Source organism: Hypanus sabinus, assembly GCF_030144855.1.
Source record: "Hypanus sabinus isolate sHypSab1 chromosome Y unlocalized genomic scaffold, sHypSab1.hap1 SUPER_Y_unloc_10, whole genome shotgun sequence".
Taxonomy (NCBI): Eukaryota; Metazoa; Chordata; class Chondrichthyes; order Myliobatiformes; family Dasyatidae; genus Hypanus; species Hypanus sabinus.
This window is the reverse complement of record NW_026779011.1, coordinates 342,533-361,010: the sequence shown is the minus strand read 5'-3', so window position 1 is coordinate 361,010 and position 18,478 is coordinate 342,533. Positions and strand designations below refer to the sequence as shown.

Below are 18,478 nucleotides of genomic sequence, written 5' to 3'. Positions count from 1 at the left end.
AGAATGATGGTCTAAGGTTGTTTGGCCAACCTAAAGGTGGCTTTTAATGTATATTTCCAGCTTTGGAGCTTTGTCCCCGGATACCACAAGTGCAGATGATGGGTCCTTTTTGCCAAGCTATACAAATCCTTCCATAATTGATTTATCTTCCACAGGGCCCCGACAAAAAAGGTAAAGGTGTCAGAAACACACTGAGTCTCAGCAATTTGCAGAACAGTAAACTTTATTTTTCGAGTCTGCAGAGTCGGACCCAACCAGCTCCTGCTAGATTGAGTGCCGAATTACACTTTGCACAGTTTTTTATACCCTACTTGTTTACGACTTTGTGAGTTGCACCCATGTGAGGTGCAGACATTCTTCCTTAATCTCATTACAAAATTACAAATGTGATTACCCTTTGGCCCACTTATCAGCCTCAGCGCATTAACACCGTTATTGTTCAACCGTTAAGCATGTCTTCCCGTTACCCGTATCGCTTCTTTAATCAGCAAGCTATTGTTTCATCCTGATTTTGCAAATTGGTTTATACGTTGCCCTGCAAGTTGCTTTGCACGTTCTTTCTGTGTCAGCACATTCTAAATGGACTCCTTAAGAATCATTTCTCTCAATCCACCCTTTTTCTTTTTAGAATGTGCTATCAGTTGGGCTTTTGCCATGGGTTTACATAGGCTTCTTCCTCTAGCTCTATTTCCCTTTGTAGGAGTACCTGAACAGGATCAGCTGGGGCCCCTGGTTGCATGACTTGTCTTGCCACCCGAGCTACTAGCTCCCGCAAGCAGGGGATCAGACATGGTAGCAGAAGGAGGACCATCAATCCCCCTCCTATAACTCCTAAAGCGGTTCGCCACCAGCCTCCTTTCAACCATCCGTCCAGCCAGTCCCAATACCCCAGCGGCTTCCAGGTCTGTACCGGCACGTGGGCCAGTTTCCTTATTTTATCTACATAATCGTCTACCAATATCGAGGGAATATCCCACTGTCCTCCCTTGTTAATGCATAGCCATTTATCCTTGGGAGGACAAGTGGTAACACTCCACTATACCCCTAATCCTTGGCCCCCAAACCCCCACACATATCCCTTATTTCTTACTTGATAATATCGCCTTCCGTTTTCCAGGCATTCCTCCTTTTTGTTGTAGTCATAACATTTCTCATTTACATGCGAGTGTGATACAAAGGACCCTGGAAAAACCGTCATGCCCACCCTTACCGTCGTCCTGCACTTATCACATCCCCCTTCAGCGCTTCTCAACAATAGCAGTATATACATTACAGTCCCAAAGTTCATTCTGTCCGTCTTTTGAGCTTTAGCACCATCGGGTCTTCTCCCTGGACGCAAGTCCATTCTGCACCTTCTTTGGGCTTTACGGGTCCCTTGATTCTCGCGGCGTGGGTCCACCCTTTTTCTTTTGTCCTTACTGCGGCTTCGGTGGTCAGTAGCACCTGGAATGGGCCTTCCCACTGCGGCTGTAACTTCTCTGGCTTCCAAGTCTTAATCAGGACCCAGTCACCGGGCTGAGTTCGGTGGAGTGCGAAGTCCAGAGGTGGGGTTTGTGCGAGTAACCCCTTCCTGCGCAATTCTGCAAAAGAACGAGACAGTGCCTGTAAATAGTCCCTTACAAAGACATCTCCCCCTTGCAGGGAAGGATAGCCCTCCACCTTGTTCCAATATGGAAGGCCAAACAACATTTCATAAGGGGATACTCCTATATCTTTTCGAGGAGCCGTGCGGATTCTTAGTAGGGCCAGGGGTAGACACTTGGTCCAGGGTAGCTTGGTTTCCATCATTAGTTTTGTCAATTGCGTCTTCAAAGTACTGTTCATCCTCTCAACTCTTCCTGAGCTCTGAGGGTGCCAGGGGGTGTGCAGCTTCCACTGGATTCCTAAGGCGTCACAGATTAGCTGGTGTGTTTTTGAGGCAAAGTGTGTTCCCCTATCTGAATCAATAGACCCCATTATTCCATATCTCGGGACTATATTTTCTAATAGGATCCGTGCCACTGTAGGGGCGTCCGCTTTAGTGGTTGGGAATGCTTCCACCCACCGAGTGAAGTGATCCACAATTACTAACAGGTACTTCCATCTCTGAACTTGTGGTAGTTCCGTAAAGTCTATTTGGATCCGATGGAACGGTCGGACGGCTAGTGTTTGTCCCCCCTTATGGGTGGCACACATCATTTTCTTGTTTACCTTTTGGCAGGTGTAACAGCCCCACACCTCCTGTTGAGCTAGTGTGAATATCCCTTTACAAACATAGTCCCTTAGGATAGTGTCGCACATAGCTTGCACTCCCCAATGGCTTTGTTGGTGTAGTTGTTGCAGTATATGACGAGTTACTTCCTTATTCAGTACTTGCCGTCTGTCGGAGGTCTTCCACTCGCCTTCTGATGTTTGTCGGGCTCCCAGCTGGCTCATAGCGTCTATTTCTACTTGGGTGAAGACTGGTAGTTTGTTAAGCCCTTCCCTTATTGGTATCAGGGTTAGAAGTCGGACCGTTTTTTCCATTGCTGCCCGCTTGGCTTCTTCATCTGCGAGCCGGTTTCCTACTGCTTCCGGGGCTGTTCCTCGTTGATGTCCTGGAACGTGAACCACTGCAATTTCTTGAGGTAATGTTAGGGCTTCCAGAGTCATGCTTATCATTTGTTCGTGAGCTAATTCCCTTCCCCTGGCTGTTATCAACCCCCGTTCTTTCCAAATCTTTCCGAAGGTGTGTACCACTCCATAGGCATACTTAGAATCGGTGAATATAGTGCCTATTTTGTTTCTTAACAGTTGCAGTCCCCTCTGCAAGGCATATAGTTCACAAGACTGGGCTGACCAATTACCTGGGAGCCGGCCGGACTCCACCGTCTCCCTAGTCCTCCCGTCTATAATAGCATATCCACTGTGTCGTACCCCATTGATGCATCTGGAGGAGCCGTCGATATATAGTTCCTCGCCTTCAATTAGGGGAACTTCTTGTAGATCTTCCCTACTTTTTGTCTGAAGGTCTGTTAGCTCCACGCAGTTATGCTCGGTTTCCTCCCCTGTTGATTCCCCGTATAAGAACTGTGCCGGGTTACAACTATTGTTCTTTTCAAAGCTTAAATCATCCCCGACCATCAGAATGGTTTCGTATTTCAGTATGCGAGAGTCCGTCAACCACCGCTGAGCTTTTTGGGCTAAGAGGGTGCTAACGGAGTGCGGGGTATACACCGTCATTCTTCCCCCAAAGGTTAATTTCCGTGCTTCTTCTATTAGTACGGCTGCTGCCGCTACGGCTTGTATGCACGTCGGCCATCCCCGGGATACCGGGTCTAACATTTTTGATAAAAAGGCCACAGGTTGCCGCTTTCCTCCTTTTTCTTGAGTTAGTACTCCTAACGCAGTTCCTTCATTGTTTGTTGCATACAGCTGAAAGGGCTTTTCCAGTGCTGGCAGTGTTAATACCGGGGCCCGAATTAGTTGCCCTTTTATTTTCCTGAACTTCTGTTCTTCTTCTTCGGTCCAACTGATTATTCCCCGGTCTTCCTTTGCCAATTTGTCGTACATAAACTTCACCAGGGAGGTATAATTCTCTATCCAAATCCGGCAATAGCCCACTAAGCCCAGAAATTGTCTTATTTCCTTCTTTGTCCTGGGAAGCGGTATTTTAGTTATTCCCGCTATTCTTTCTGGGGTTATTTGGCGGTGCCCTTTACTGACTCTGTGTCCGAGATATGTTATTTCCTTCTCGACAAATTGCAGTTTCTTCTTGGACACCCGCAATCCTTTTTCTCCTAGGTAATTCAGGAGTCTTATAGTATCGTCTCGCACTACCTCCTCTGCTGGTCCCGATAGTAGTAGGTCATCGACATACTGTAATAGTTGGTTCTTTTCGGTACAATGGAATCCAGCCAATACTTGCTCCAGTACCTGTTCGAATAGGTTTGGGGACTCCGTGAACCCTTGGGGCAAGACGGTCCACCGGAGTTGCTTCTTCCGCCCAGTGAAGGGATTTTCCCATTCAAATGCGAACATATCTCGGCTACCTTCCTCCAACGGGCAACTCCAAAAGGCATCTTTTAGATCTATCACACTGAACCATTCATGTTCAGGAGGTATTTTGCTCATTAATGTATAGGGGTTAGGCACTACCGGGTATCGTGTTTGGACTACCGCATTTAAGCCTCTCAGATCTTGAACCATTCGATACGTGCCGTCGGGCTTTCGGACCGGTAGGATGGGGGTATTAAAGGGTGACATACATTCTTCCAGGAGTCCATCTGATACTAATGTCTCAATTACAGGTTGTAATCCCCTCCTCCCTTCCATGGCAATGGGATATTGCCGTCTTCTCTCTTCTGCTTGTTTGTCCCACTGTGGGTCGTTTACTGGAAATTTCCGGTCCCCCGGTAACTCATTCGGCTGTTCCCTTCCCCAAATTGATATTGCAGCTTGTTGTATCATTTGCCTCTCTTGTGCAGAAAATATCGTTCCCATAATCGCATGCATTTCTTCCCAAGTGTAAACATTAGGTCCTAAGAATTGATCCAACTGTTCTGCCAGTCCCATTGGATCTTTTAATAAAGTTTTCATATCTTTCTTAAATCCTCGTACTTCGGTACTTGTCAGAGGGACGTTTACAAATCCTGTTCCTCCCCGTTCTCCTCCCATTGGAACCTCTCGAAGGGGACACAGCTGTACCTTTTCCTTTTTTAATTCGTCTTTCTTTTTCTTATCTGCTCCTGTCACACTCCTTGTTTCGATCCTTGCCTTTGCTTTTTCCCTAACATCCCTCTCCGGGTCTATTTCTTCTGTTTTTTCACTTTCTTCACGTCCTCCCTCTGCTCCCGCAAGGGGCGCAGAAGGCTGGACATAGGGAGGGGGTAAATGATCGAGTGGGCCCCACTTCCGCTCCCCTTTAATGCCCAATTTAAAACTCCTTGTTGTTACTCCTGGCCAGGGAGCCCAACAAAAAGCATAAGCAATTTCTTCCGGTTTTACATTTGGTTTTGAATTAACGTAAATGTTTAAGGCTTGTCGTACCCAATCCTCCTCAGACCCAAGCCGCGGCCACCAGACCGCAGGTTTTTCTATCGGCTGTTTCGACCAAGTTAAACAGTACTGTATCATTTTTTTCTTTTGTTTCCCTTTTAGTCTTCCACATCTCCAATTCTCAAACATTCTACCGAGGGGGCTATCAGGAGGAACCCCCGGGTATGGTCCCGGTCTCTCCGTTTCCTCTTTCTTTTTAGAGCCACCCCCTCCCATCTTATTCCGCTCTTACTTAATCCCGCACCCTTCTACTGCAACAGTAGGCACTTTACCCGGTGCGTCCCAAGGACTTTTATCAGGAGGACCCCCGGGTAGCGATCCCGGTCTTCTCCGTCCTTACTTATTCCCGCACCCTTCTACTGCAACAATAGGCACTTACCCGGTGCGTCCTGGGGACTTCCAGAACCAGGTACTGTCCCCTTCTCCCCGTTTACCGCTCTGCGCTGTCCGGATATCACTCGCTCAAGCCGCGCTGGAGCGACGAGCAAGGAGTCAGGGACCGCCAAACTCGGCGGGGTGCACCGTCTCCGATGTCCTTCCTCGTGTCCACCGCGGCCGGAGTGTGGATCCCGGACGAGCCCCCACGTTGTCAGAAACACACTGAGTCTCAGCAATTTGCAGAACGGTAAACTTTATTTTTCGAGTCTACAGAGTCGGACCCAACCAGCTCCTGCTAGATTGAGTGCCGAATTACACTTTGCACAGATTTTTATACCCTACTTGTTTACGACTTTGTGAGATGCACCCATGTGAGGTGCAGACATTCTTCCTTAATCTCATTACAAAATTACAAATGTGATTACCCTTTGGCCCACTTATCAGCCTCAGCGCATTAACACCGTTATTGTTCAACCGTTAAGCATGTCTTCCCGTTACCCATATCGCTTCTTTAATCAGCAAGCTATTGTTTCATCCTGATTTTGCAAATTGGTTTATACGTTGCCCTGCAAGTTGCTTTGCACGTTCTTTCTGTGTCAGCACATTCTAAATGGACTCCTTAAGAATCATTTCTCTCAAAAGGTATATATTTTTCGATTTTAGATTAGATTGTGAGGACACTCAGTCCTCGTTTATCGTCATTTAGTAATGCATGCATTAAGAAATGATACAATGTTCCTCCAGTATGATATCACAGAAACACAATACAGACCAAGACTAACTGACAAAAACCACATAGTTATAACATATAGTTACAACAGTGCAAATCAATACCACAATTTGATAAGGGCAGACCATGGGCACGGTAAAAGAAAGTCTCAAAGTCCTCGATCATCTCACGTAGATGGTAGAAGGAAGAAAAGCTCTTCCTGCCATGAACCTCCAGTGTCGCCAAGCTTCCCGATGCAGCCAACTCCGAGTCCGTCTGAAAAACTTTGAGCCTCCGACCCCCCCCCCCCCCCCGACACCGAGCACCATCTCTGCCGAGTGCTTTGACCCCGGCACCAGCTGCCAAGCAACAGGCAAAGCCGAGGATTCGGGGCCTTCCTCCCGGAGATTTCTCAATCGCACATTAGCAGTGGCAGTGAAATAGACATGTCAGAAGTTTCACCAGATGTTCCACCGTGCTTCACCCGTCCGTCTCCATCAAATCAGGATTGTGCACGGCCCCTAATTACAGATAAGAGATATTCATTCCTGGATTGGCCACACACACTGCCATCATGCCGTCATCTTCTCAAAGTTCATTTAAAATCATTCCTAGGTGAAATGTAGAAGAGCATTTGAACTTGTTTTACTTGCAATGTATGATACCTGCTTAGGCAGATATGACTAAAATTTAATTCTTGACTGTTTTCTCCTTTCATAACTCAAGTCTGTAGCAAGAATGTCACAAGGTAGAACCACGTCTGTATTTACACAGAGTGGAAATAATCGTGATGCAGTAACAATTCCACTGATACAGAAGCAAACCCCAAGCCCACACATTAGGTTATCAATGCAGCTGTGTATTAATGTGTTTTGCCCTTGGATTTTTAGTACATTCTGTTTGTATGGTTTTATGAAAACAGAAGAAACAGCAGTTATAATAAGCCAAACAGCCTTTCAAACTGGCTAATCTTCCATACAGTAGCATTTTTCTTATATCCCAGTTCTCTTGATTCCAGAAATCTATTGATCTCTGTTTGCTTGATAGCAGAGATTTGACTTCCACTTACAGTACTGTGCAAAAATTCTTAAGCACATTCTGCAAAGCCAAGATGCTTTCAAAAAAATAACAAAAAATGTATTGTAAAGTGCTGTAACAGTAAAAAGCTAAATCAAATCAATGTTTGGTGTGACTACCTTTTGCCTTTAAAATTGCTTAAATTTTATGAAAATAAAATAACAGTCAACATTTTGGGTTGAGACCCTTCTTCAGAACTGAGAAAGAAGGAAGAAATCACCAAAATAAAAAAATGTATGTAAGGTAAGGAAGCTAGCTAGAAGGTAATAGGTGAAGCCTGATAAGAGGGGAAGGTTAAGGGTTGAAGGAATCTGATGGAAGAGGAGAGTGGTCCATAAGAGAAAGGGGAGTAGGAGTGTGGTGAACTATGTGCCTATCTGGACACGCCCCCTGCTGACTGCTCCTGTGGCTCCTCCCACAGGCCCCTGTATAAAGGAGACCTGAGGCCTGACGCTCGGCCTCAGTCTCCAGGACATAGTATGATGGACACTCACTCCTGGTTCCTTCTTCCAGTCAATAAAAACAGATATCTTGCCTTACGTCTCAGTGTGAGTTATTGATGGTGCATCAAGGAGGAGTCCCAGGGGAAAGTAATAGACAGATGAGAAGATATAAAAGATCAGAGTGGGAAAGAGGAGAAGGTAGATTTTTTTTTATTGGAAGGAGAAAGTGATATTCATGCCAATAGGTTGGAGGCTACCCAGACAAAATATGTTGTTGCTTCAGCCTGAGGGTGGCTTTATCTTTGCACAGGAGTGGTCTACTACTTAATGCATTACTTTCTTTAATGAAGCATAACATTACATTTTTTTGAAAAATTAATGTTTGGAAATCTAAAACTTGCTTTTCTATACTTATATTAATACAGAAGACAAAAGAAAATAAACATCTGAAACAACATTTATTTAAAAAATCCTGGATGTCTAAAACTTTTGCACAGTTCTGTACCTCATAGTAGAAAATTACAAACATTCATCATCATTTATGTGAAGAATTTTTTGTGGACGTCTGTCCTAAATGCCCTCTCCCCTATTCTGAGACTGTGAACTCAAGTTCATGCAGACAGTGAAAAGGCATTTAAGTTTTAACAATATCTCCTTCCACTCCTCTAAATTGCATTCCCCTTACATTGCTGGGGGACAGTGATCACCACTCCCTGACCTTTAGTATTATCATGGAAAAGGATAGAATCAGAGAGGACAGGAAAATTTTTAATTGGGAAGGGCAAATTATGAGGCTATATGGCATGAATTGGGATGATGTTTTTGCAGGGAAATGTACTATGGACATGTGATCAATGTTTAGGGATCTCTGACAGGATGTTAGGGATAAATTTGTCCTGGTGAGGAAGATAAAGAATGATAGGGTGAAGGAACCTTAGGTGACAAGTGAGGTTGGAGATCTAGTCAGGTGGAAGAAGACAGCATACATGAGGTTTAGGAAGCAAGGATCAGATGGGTCTATTGAGGAATATAGGGTAGCAAGAAATGAGCTTAAGAAGGGGCTGAGAAGAGCAAGAAGGGGGCATGAGAAGGCCTTGGAGAGTAGGGTAAAGGAAAACCCCAAGGCATTCTTCAATTATGTGAAGAACAAAAGGATGACAGGAGTGAAGGTAGGACCGATTAGAGATAAAAGTGGGAAGATGCGCCTGGAGGCTGTGGAAGTGAGTGAGGTCCACAATGAATACTTCCCTTCAGTATTCACCAATGAGAGGGAACTTGATGACAGTGAGGACAATATGAGTGAGGTTGATGTTCTGGAGCATGTTGATATTAAGGGAGAGGAGGTGTTGGAGTTGTTAAAATACATTAGGACGGATAAGTCCCCGGGGCCTGACGGAATATTCCCCAGGCTGCTCCATGAGGTGAGGGAAGAAATTGCTGAGTCTCTGGCTAGGATCTTTATGTCCTTGTTGTCCACAGGAACGGTACCAGAGGATTGGAGGGAGGCGAATGTTGTCCCCTTGTTCAAAAAAGGTAGCAGGGATAGTCCGGGCAATAGGGATAGACCAGTGAACTTAACATCTGTGGTGGGAATGCTGTTGGAAAAGATTCTTAGAGATAGGATCTATGGGCATTTAGAGAATCATGGTCTGATCAGGGACAGAGAGCATGACTTTGTGAAGGGCAGATCATGCCTAACAAGCCTGATAGAGTTCTTTGAGGAGGCGACCAGGCATATAGATCAGGGTAGTGCAGTAGATGTGATCTACATGGATTTTAGTAAGGCTTTTGATAAAGTTCCATACGATAGGCTTATTCAGAAAGTCAGAAGGCATGGGATCCAGGGAAGTTTGGCCAGGTGGATTCAGAATTGGCTTGCCTGCAGAAGGCAGATGGTCATGGTGGAGGGGGTACATTCAGATTGGAGGGTTGTGACTAGTGGTGTCCCACAAGGATCTGTTCTGGGACCTCTACTTTTCGTGATTTTTATTAACGACCTGGATGTGGGGGTAGAAGGGTGGGTTGGCAAGTTTGCAGACGACACAAAGGTTGGTGGTGTTGTAAATAGTGTAGAGGATTGTTGAAGATTGCAGAGAGACACTGATAGGATGCAGAAGTGGGCTGAGAGGTGGCAGATGGAGTTCAACCCGGAGAAGTGTGAGGTGGTACACTTTGGAAGGACAAACTCCAAGGCAGAGTACAAAGTAAATGGCAGGATACTTGGTAGTGTGGAGGAGCAGAGGGATCTAGGGGTACATGTCCACAGATCCCTGAAAGTTGCCTCACAGGTAGATAGGGTACTTAAGAAAGCTTATGGGGTGTTAGCTTTCATAAGTCAAGGGATAGAGTTTAAGAGACACGATGTAATGATGCAGCTCTATAAAACTCTGGTTAGGCCACACTTGGAGTACTGTGACCAGTTCTGGTCGCCTCACTATAGGAAGGATGTGGAAGCATTGGAAAGGGTACAGAGGAGATTTACCAGGATGCTGCCTGGTTTAGAGAGTGCGCATTAGGATCAGAGATTAAGGGAGCTAGTGTTTACTCTTTGGAGAGAAGGAGGATGAGAGGAGACATGATAGAGGTATACAAGATATTAAGAGGAAGAGATAAGAGTGAACAGCCAGCGTCTCTTCCCCAGGGCACCACTGCTCAGTACAAGAAGACATGGCTTTAAGGTAAGGGGAGGGAAGTTCAAGGGGGATATTAGAGGAAGGTTTTTTACTCAGAGTGGTTGATGCGTGGAATGCACTGCCTGAGTCAGTGGTGGAGGCAGATACACTAGTGAAGTTTAAGAGACTACTAGACAGGTATATGGAGGAATTTAAGGTGGGGTGTTATATGGGAGGCAGGGTTTGAGGGTCAGCACAACATTGTGGGCTGAAGGGCCTGTACTGTGCTGTACTATTCTATTCTAAATCCAGAGATTGTACTTTTGATCATCTTTTTTGAGAAGAAACAAAGTTCATTCTATCAACACTGTGCTACATCCTATGCAAGCAGTGGCATTGTTCCTATTCCTCCCTTTCTTTCTGTGTTTGCAACTTACTCTGTTTCACACATCCATTAATTGCCTTTGATTCTTTTGATTATTTAGCTCCTATGAGAGATAACTTACAATATCCATTTGTTAATAACATGCTTTTGTGAAATGTGGGAGCATTGAGAGGAAAACAAAAGGTGAGGGGAGTATTCTGGTCACCGAATAATAGAAAAGATGTCAACAAAATAGAGAGGGTACAGAGAATGTTACCTGGGTTTCAGCACCTAAGTTACAGAGAAAGGTTGAACAAGTTAGGTCTTTATTCTTTGGAGCATAGAAGGTTGAGGGGGACGATAGGGGTATTTAAAATTATGAAGGGGACAGATAGAGTTGACGTGGATAGGCTTTTTCCATTGAGGGTAGGGGAGATTCAAACAAGAGTATATGAGTTGAGAGTTAGGGGGCAAAAGTTTAGGGGTAACACGAGGGGGAATTTCTTTCCTCAGAGAGTGTGGTAGATTTGTGGAACGAGCTTCCAGTAGAAGTGGTTGAGGCAGGTTTGGTATTATCACTTAAAGTAAAATTGGATAGGTATATGGACAAGAAAGGAATGGAGGGTTATGGGCTGAGTGCAGGTCGGTGAGACTAGGTGAGAGTAAGCGTTCGGCACGGTCTAGAAGGGCCGAGATGGCCTGTTTCCGTGCTGTAATTGTTATACAGTTATATGGTTATATTTGGTTAAATGCATTTTATAAACAGAACATAAAGTCCAAATTAAAACTGGGTTGCTGGTGCTGTAGGGCAGTAACAGTGATTGCATCAGTATTCTTCCACTTCTATATAGCAAAGCCACAATCCTTGAAATAGGCACACTAAATTTTATTTATTTAGGGAGAAGAGCATCATTTAATAGGCCTTTTCAGCCCAATTAGTTCAAGCTATCGTATTACACTCATGTGACTGATTAACCTACTAATCTATATGTCTTTGGACTGTGGGAGGAAACCAGAGAAGCCAGAGGAAAACCATGCGGACATGGGGAAGATATACAAATTCCTTACAGACAGTGGTGAGAATTGACATTGTGAAGAGTTGTGTTAACCAGTGTGCTACCTTGTCACCCAGTCTTTACTTCTATTCTTCACTGCAGTCTCTGGGATAAGAAATATGTCCTTGGATAAGGAGGACTAATTGATAGAAAATGGAATTAAGGTACCAACCACCTGTGATTTCATAGAATGGTGCAGGAAATCTGAGTGCCTTATTGACATAATTGATCAATGTAGCTTTAAGTAGTTCTACTCTTCAGTAATACCTTAATCAAGAAGGTGATATTAGTGACGTTCTGGGGGCTGAAGACAATGGTTTAAAATGTTCTTTTAAATATGTCTCTTTAGAATTACTTTCACTGCAATCTGCAGCATGCAACTTACTACTAATCAATATACTTTTAAATCAACATAATGATTTTCACATATAATGATTGTCTGAAGGACTCAGCGGATCATACAGGTACTGAACCTTTAAGAGGACAAAGTTCATTGCAGATTCACAGATCTGGCAAGTGGGACAGAAAACTGACTGTGAATATTAATTATTTATTTACAAGCAGTAAAGATTCAACCAAACATTCATGTTACCCAAGTTACAGACACTACAGGAGCTGAATAGTCAACAAACATACTTAGTTAAAGCATACACAGAACATATCTTCCCAATGGTTGTGTGCACCATTTGCCATAAACAGCGAAAGAGAGAGCAAGCCCCTTCCATGTGCTATATTATACCTGGAATATCTGAAATTGGACACCAGCTGGCTAACCAATGGGAAAAGCACCTGCAGTTTCTAAACTAACCAATCACAACAAAGTGACTTAAAACAAGTAGGATAAGCCACACCCTTCTCTGATAATCGCCATGGCTGGAGGCGAGACAGTGAAATGCAGAAAGATGACACCTTCTCTGACCAGCATCTTATTGTTACACACCCTGTAACTGGGTGTCTAACCAGCAGAGGAAGAAGAATCTGTTAGAGTCTGGTGGTACCAAACTAAAGGTGTTTATTAATAAAAATAAGCAAAGCCATATAAATAATGCAAATATACATATAAAACAAGTTAGCAGTAATAAACCTAAAAGTGTAGGGATAATAATAATATTCAATAATAAACAAGCTCTATCGATGTCTAGGGGTAAATGAATTGTCATAGAAAAGTATAAAGTTCAGTTCAGTTCGTAAGTGCTGATGTAGTTATGGTTGATGTATTGTAATCGGAAAGAGAGAGAGCGAGCGAGATTTAACAGCTACAGTCAGGCAAACCTTTCTTTGCTTTTTTAATCCATCGTATCGATGTGGTCATTCAGTTATGACCTCTCCGTCCTTCTGCTAGACCGTTCTTCTGTGGTGGACTCGTCACTCTGGCGTGAGTGGACACACACAAACAAGTCCCCACCAGCCCTGCTTTTACACTGATAGCCTTAATGACCGACCTCCTGGTTCAGTCTTCGAAGCCCCCACCTTTCTTGTGGGTTCCAACACTCAATCAGTGTCCACTGGCGTGTCTGGAGGGTGTCTCTCCAGACCTGTCTCTTATCCCTACTCACGGGGACTCAGCTATCCATCACTCCTGAATGACCGTGTCCATCAAATAAGGCCACTCCTTCAGTCCACTGAGGAATGTTTATGAGCAAACTATTGTCCTTGCAGCGAAATAGTAAGTAATTTAAAAAGAGTCACAATACGGTTAATCAGCAATTCCCCCTCTCTCTTATCTGTCGCCGATGTTCTTGCTTGTTTTTCCTTCTCTCTTTCTCATGGTCAGCATAGCAACAGTAATAGTTCATGGTTCTCAGGAGGGGAATGGTTAACTCTGTACCCCATTGTCCATCAGGCCTGTTCATCACTCATAACAAACCAAAGGGATAACTTCATTCAATTTCACTTACCCCATCATTGAAATGTTCCCACGACCTATGGACTCACTTTGTAGGACTCTTCATATCCTGTTCATGATATTTATTGCCTATTTATTTATTATATTTATTTCTTTTTCTATTTGCATAGTTGATTGTCTTTATTGCACATTGGTTGAATGCCCAAGTTAGTGTGGTCTTTCATTGATTCTACTATGGTTATTTGATTTATTGAGTATGCCTACAAGAAAATTAATCTCAGGACAGTTAATTGTGACATAAATGTACTTTGATAATAAAATAATATTGAATTTTGAGAAACGATAGTATAATTTCAGGGTATGTTCTGTTAAGTAGAAGAATACATTTGAAAATGTGACGAGTTGTGGTTAGTTAGAATTTAAATGGTTCATAGAGTACTTAATAGATTTTCAAGATTGTAAACTTACCAAGATTATTTTCCTGTCAGATTATAACAAGACAGCAGATATTAAGTAGTTCATACAAATGCTAGAGAAATGTTCTTACAGAGAGATTATGTTTCTGTTAATATTGTCTGAATGGTTTAAGAAGGAAATTAGTGAATAATGAAAAGTCTAATGGCATATGGAGAACGAGTGAGGGAAAGCTCAGAGTTAGTGGGTTGATGTGCACTTCAGGTTCTATTTCTCTGATTGTTTGATAATTCATCATTTTCAGAACCTACATGAGGAGTTACTTGTACAACATAGAAACATAGAAAACCCAAAGCACAATACAGGCCCTTCAGCCCTCAATGCTGTTCCAAACATGCCTTTACTTTAGAAATTACCTAAGGTTACCTATAGCCCTCTATTTTACTAAGCTCCATGTACCTATCCAGGAGTCTCTTTAAAGACCCTATTGTATCTGCCTCCACCGCCATTGCTGACAGCCCTTTCCATGTACTCATCACTCTTTGCGTAAAAAATGAGAGGACATGAGTTGAGAGTTAGGAGCAAAAGGTAACACGAGAAGGAACTTCTTTACTCAGAGAGTGGTAGCTGTGTGGAACGAGCTTCCAGTAGAAGTGGTAGAGGCAGGTTTGGTATTGTCATTTAAAGTAAAATTGGATAGATATATGGACAGGAAAGGAATGGAGGGTTATGGGCTGAGTGCGGGTCAGTGAGACTAGGTGAGAGTGAGCGTTCGGCACGGACTAGAGGGCTGAGATGGCCTGTTTCCATGCTGTAATTGTTATATGGTTAAAACCTACCCCCTGACATCTCCTCTGTACCTATTTGCTAACACCCTATAACGGTGTCCAACAGGATACTTATTATAAAAAGAGTCCATTCAGGAGGTAATGGTATTAAAATTATTTAGCAAAGCAAAGAATCTTGGGTTGATGTGATGATGGTTAACTTTATTCTTGAGAGCTTGCCTGAGTTACGATGAGAACTGGTTGCATAGAATGCTAATGGGATAGATTTAACCAACATTTCTTCTCTATCATACATACATAAAAGACTTCATAAGGTTAACAACTAAGCCAATCATGATTGAAACTAGGAACCCTGCTTTCAACAGACAATATTGTAGAATCTTTTTCCCAAGAGTCTGTAATCACTAAGGTGGTGCATGAATAAATTGGGCCAAAGGACTTAGTTCCTTGCAATGTAACTCTGTGACTCAGTGAAAGGTCTATCATACCTCTGTGTGTAGATGGTATATGGTGGCCATGCCAGCGATAATCTTGATTTTAATTGAGTGAAGTAGTAGCGTATTACTTTGATATATAGAAGATTTGAAGAATGGAAAACCATTATAACAAATCTAATCCAATGAAAGACAGAACTAAAGGACCTCAGCATACTTGGATTTGGATTAATATCTGATGTGGCTCATCCAATATCTTGAACAAGTGAAGATTTACATCATACATTTCAGTCACTGATTGGAAACTTTCTAAATAATTTATAGACAGTGAAATGGACAAATATAACAGTTTTCAAAGCTTTAGGTTGTTACAGAGTCATATGAACAGCACTAGTCTGGCCCTTATTTGGAATTTGTTTTTAAATAGGAACTAATGTCAGTCATTTCAGTTATTTAAGGAAATATCATGGCCCACACACTGAATGTGGTGAATTTACTCTCCATCTTCCATCCCTGCTCAGTCCAGAAAATTATTCTGCATTTTTACAAATAAGAAGATCTGCGGATGCCAGAAATCTGAGCAACACACACAAAGTACTGGAGGACCTCAGCAAGCCAGGCAACAATACAGTTGACTTATGAGGTTGAAACTCTTCGTCTTGGCTGTACTTGGGTCTTGGGTCATTTGTTTTCTGCTTGTGAGCCGTCATGAATGTTGAGAACACAGAATGAATACCTTTGAAGTGATTATCAAAATTGATTGCTGACTGAAGACCAAAAATACCAGTGCTGGTTAGCTCCCTAGCCTTCAGGTATTTTTACTCAGATTTAATTAAGTTAAATTATATATAGTTATTTTAAATGTACTATATAGTAGATTGCTGCCAGAGTTTATTACCATAATTTCATTGTGATAGTTACAAACTTTATTGTAGGTAAAATATGGCTGTCAGCAGATGCTCTGAGGAGGTGCATTTTTCAGATGTGATGTTCACAACTGAGGCACTATCTTTTCAAATACCCTGTGACTACCATTTCAAAGTAAAGCAGGATATATTGCCCTGCTCTCTTGGCCAATGTTCATTCTCAATAAACATTACTAAAAGAGATTGATACGTGGTTTATAGGGGCTTGAAATGATCAAATGGACTATTGAATCTCCCACATTACAACGCTTTGTAAGTACCCTGTTGGCTGTGTAGACTGGATGACCTGACGGAAATTAATGCCACTATTTGTATTCAACTTCACCTTCCTCTTTTCAATATCTCATCAAGATATATTTTACTTACTTACCTTAGTTTTAGCAATGTGGATTGCTCTGATCTCTAAAATAATGTACCAAACATTAAAGTGATAATAATTATCTTTTAAAAAAGATTGAACATTTTTATATTCCTCTTATGTAGCTGGTTTTTATGGAGCTTTTTATTCCCTAACACTATTTCAGTCAGAATATTTCTGTGGACCATTCAGAAGCAAGCTAACCTCAAACTTTCAACCTATGTTAATTCAGGAGAATTATCTTGATGAGATGAGGAAGAGGGACTTTGATCACAAGGATTTTTAAAAAATAAGATGTGGTTGATCAGGACCTGTATGTCTGCATCTCTCAGAACCTACACTATCACATTGTTTGTCACTATTAATCCAGCAATGGTCACAGGAGGCTGGCCATGCAGACAATATCCAAAAATAGTTAAACTTATTCGAGTAGACTTGGAAGTAGCAGTAGTGGGTGCAGACTGACAGACCAGCATTACCAAAGGCACTGTTTCCCCACCAAACACCCCACCCCCACACCCCTGGACCAGTGAGTTGTCAGCAGGTTCTAGAGCCGTGGATTATTGCGGTCAGGAGGAACAAGATCCAATGACCCCCTGATTCCCAAATCAGTGAGACCGGAGTTCATGGTCTAGTGTTTGGCATCCTATCATCAGCGAGTTCAGAGTTTGAGGCCTAGAGTTTGGTGATCGTCAGGTCTGGTAGTCTGTGCCAAGAATCAAATCAAAAGACCCAGAAGTTCAGGTTAATTGGTTGAAGCCCCAAATCTGTGAATATCTGCAAATCTTCAGGGTTAGTCAAAGGCCCATATCTTCATGAACACATCCAAATTTGAGTTTGCTGGAGGCTGAAGAAGACAGATTTTATTGTATTTGGAAGACTGGGAATGGTTAACTCTGTACCTCATTGTATATCAGGTTTGTTCATCACTCATAACATTATTGACAAATGTACAGTTGCTACAGAATAAAATTAAGGACCTGAGAGCAACATCACTGTATAGGAGGGAATTGAAAGCCTGGCTTTCTCCCAGCACACCAGAGAGAATGATCAGAACCAAAGGCTTTTCAATTTACAGAACTGCTGATACAGAGAATGCACAAGGAGAAGGTGTGTGTTTCATGATAAACTCTTGGCGGTGCTGGATGTGTAAGCTTTGTCAACTCATGTGCCCTCAAGTTATCAAATGCTGTGTATTCAACTTACGCAGGGAATTCTTACCCATGATCCTGACTGCAGTTTACATTCTATCAGTAACCAACTATAATTAAGCATATGGTTATGATGGACTTTATTAAAACAGCTGTAGATGACTAAACATTCAAATTCTTCTCCAGTCAGAAGCCATGGATGAACCATGAGAAACGATCCCACAGGTGAAGTGACAATACTTGACTAAACTCTAATGCACCACAAACTTCCACTTCCCCCAGTGATCCTATGACTTCGGTCTCTGAAGTCAATGCACAGACAGCTTTCAAGAGGGTGAACCCATGAAAATATCTACCCTAGATGCATATCTGGTACTAAGTACCAAGGCATGTTCTGATCCACTAGCTGGTGTGTTCACTGACCTCCTTAACCTCTCGCTTTAGCAAAGTGTGGTGATCAGCCTCAAAGATATATAGGTAACACTTAGATCCTCAGCGATAAATTGTTTTGGGAGGCTGGTGATGAAACTTATCACCTCATGCTGTACTCTAATTTACCTACCAGAGCAGTAGTTCCACATCTAGAACCATCATGTTGGCTCTTCACACAATCCTGGAAGATCTAGACAGCAAAGATGCCTACATAGCATTTTCTTTTTGGACTACAGTTCAGCCTTCTATACAGTCATCCCCGCAAAACTAATTGACAAGCTCCAAGACCTTGGCCCCTATACTCATTCTGCACATGGTTTCAGGATTTTCTCACTCGCAGACTCCAATTCATTTTGTAAAGTGAGAAGAGCCCCTGCTCTATGACTGTTTAGCTGAGCACAACTCCAACACCATATTCAAATTTGTTGATGTCATCACTGTTGTAGGCCAAATGAAATCTGTGTTATTATTCAGA

At 42.7% G+C, this 18,478-nt stretch overlaps 1 protein-coding gene across 1 annotated transcript in view; it reads right to left on the bottom strand.

Moving 5' to 3' along the window:
- Positions 1-1,051: 1,051 nt before the first annotated feature.
- Positions 1,052-18,478, bottom strand: part of LOC132386007 (uncharacterized) — a 258,441-nt gene continuing 241,014 nt past the window's right edge. The window contains exon 2 of the mRNA XM_059958257.1: positions 1,052-1,424. Within this exon, the coding sequence (XP_059814240.1) occupies positions 1,285-1,424 (140 nt within the window). The 3' untranslated portion in view covers positions 1,052-1,284. The remainder of the gene's footprint in view (positions 1,425-18,478) is intronic.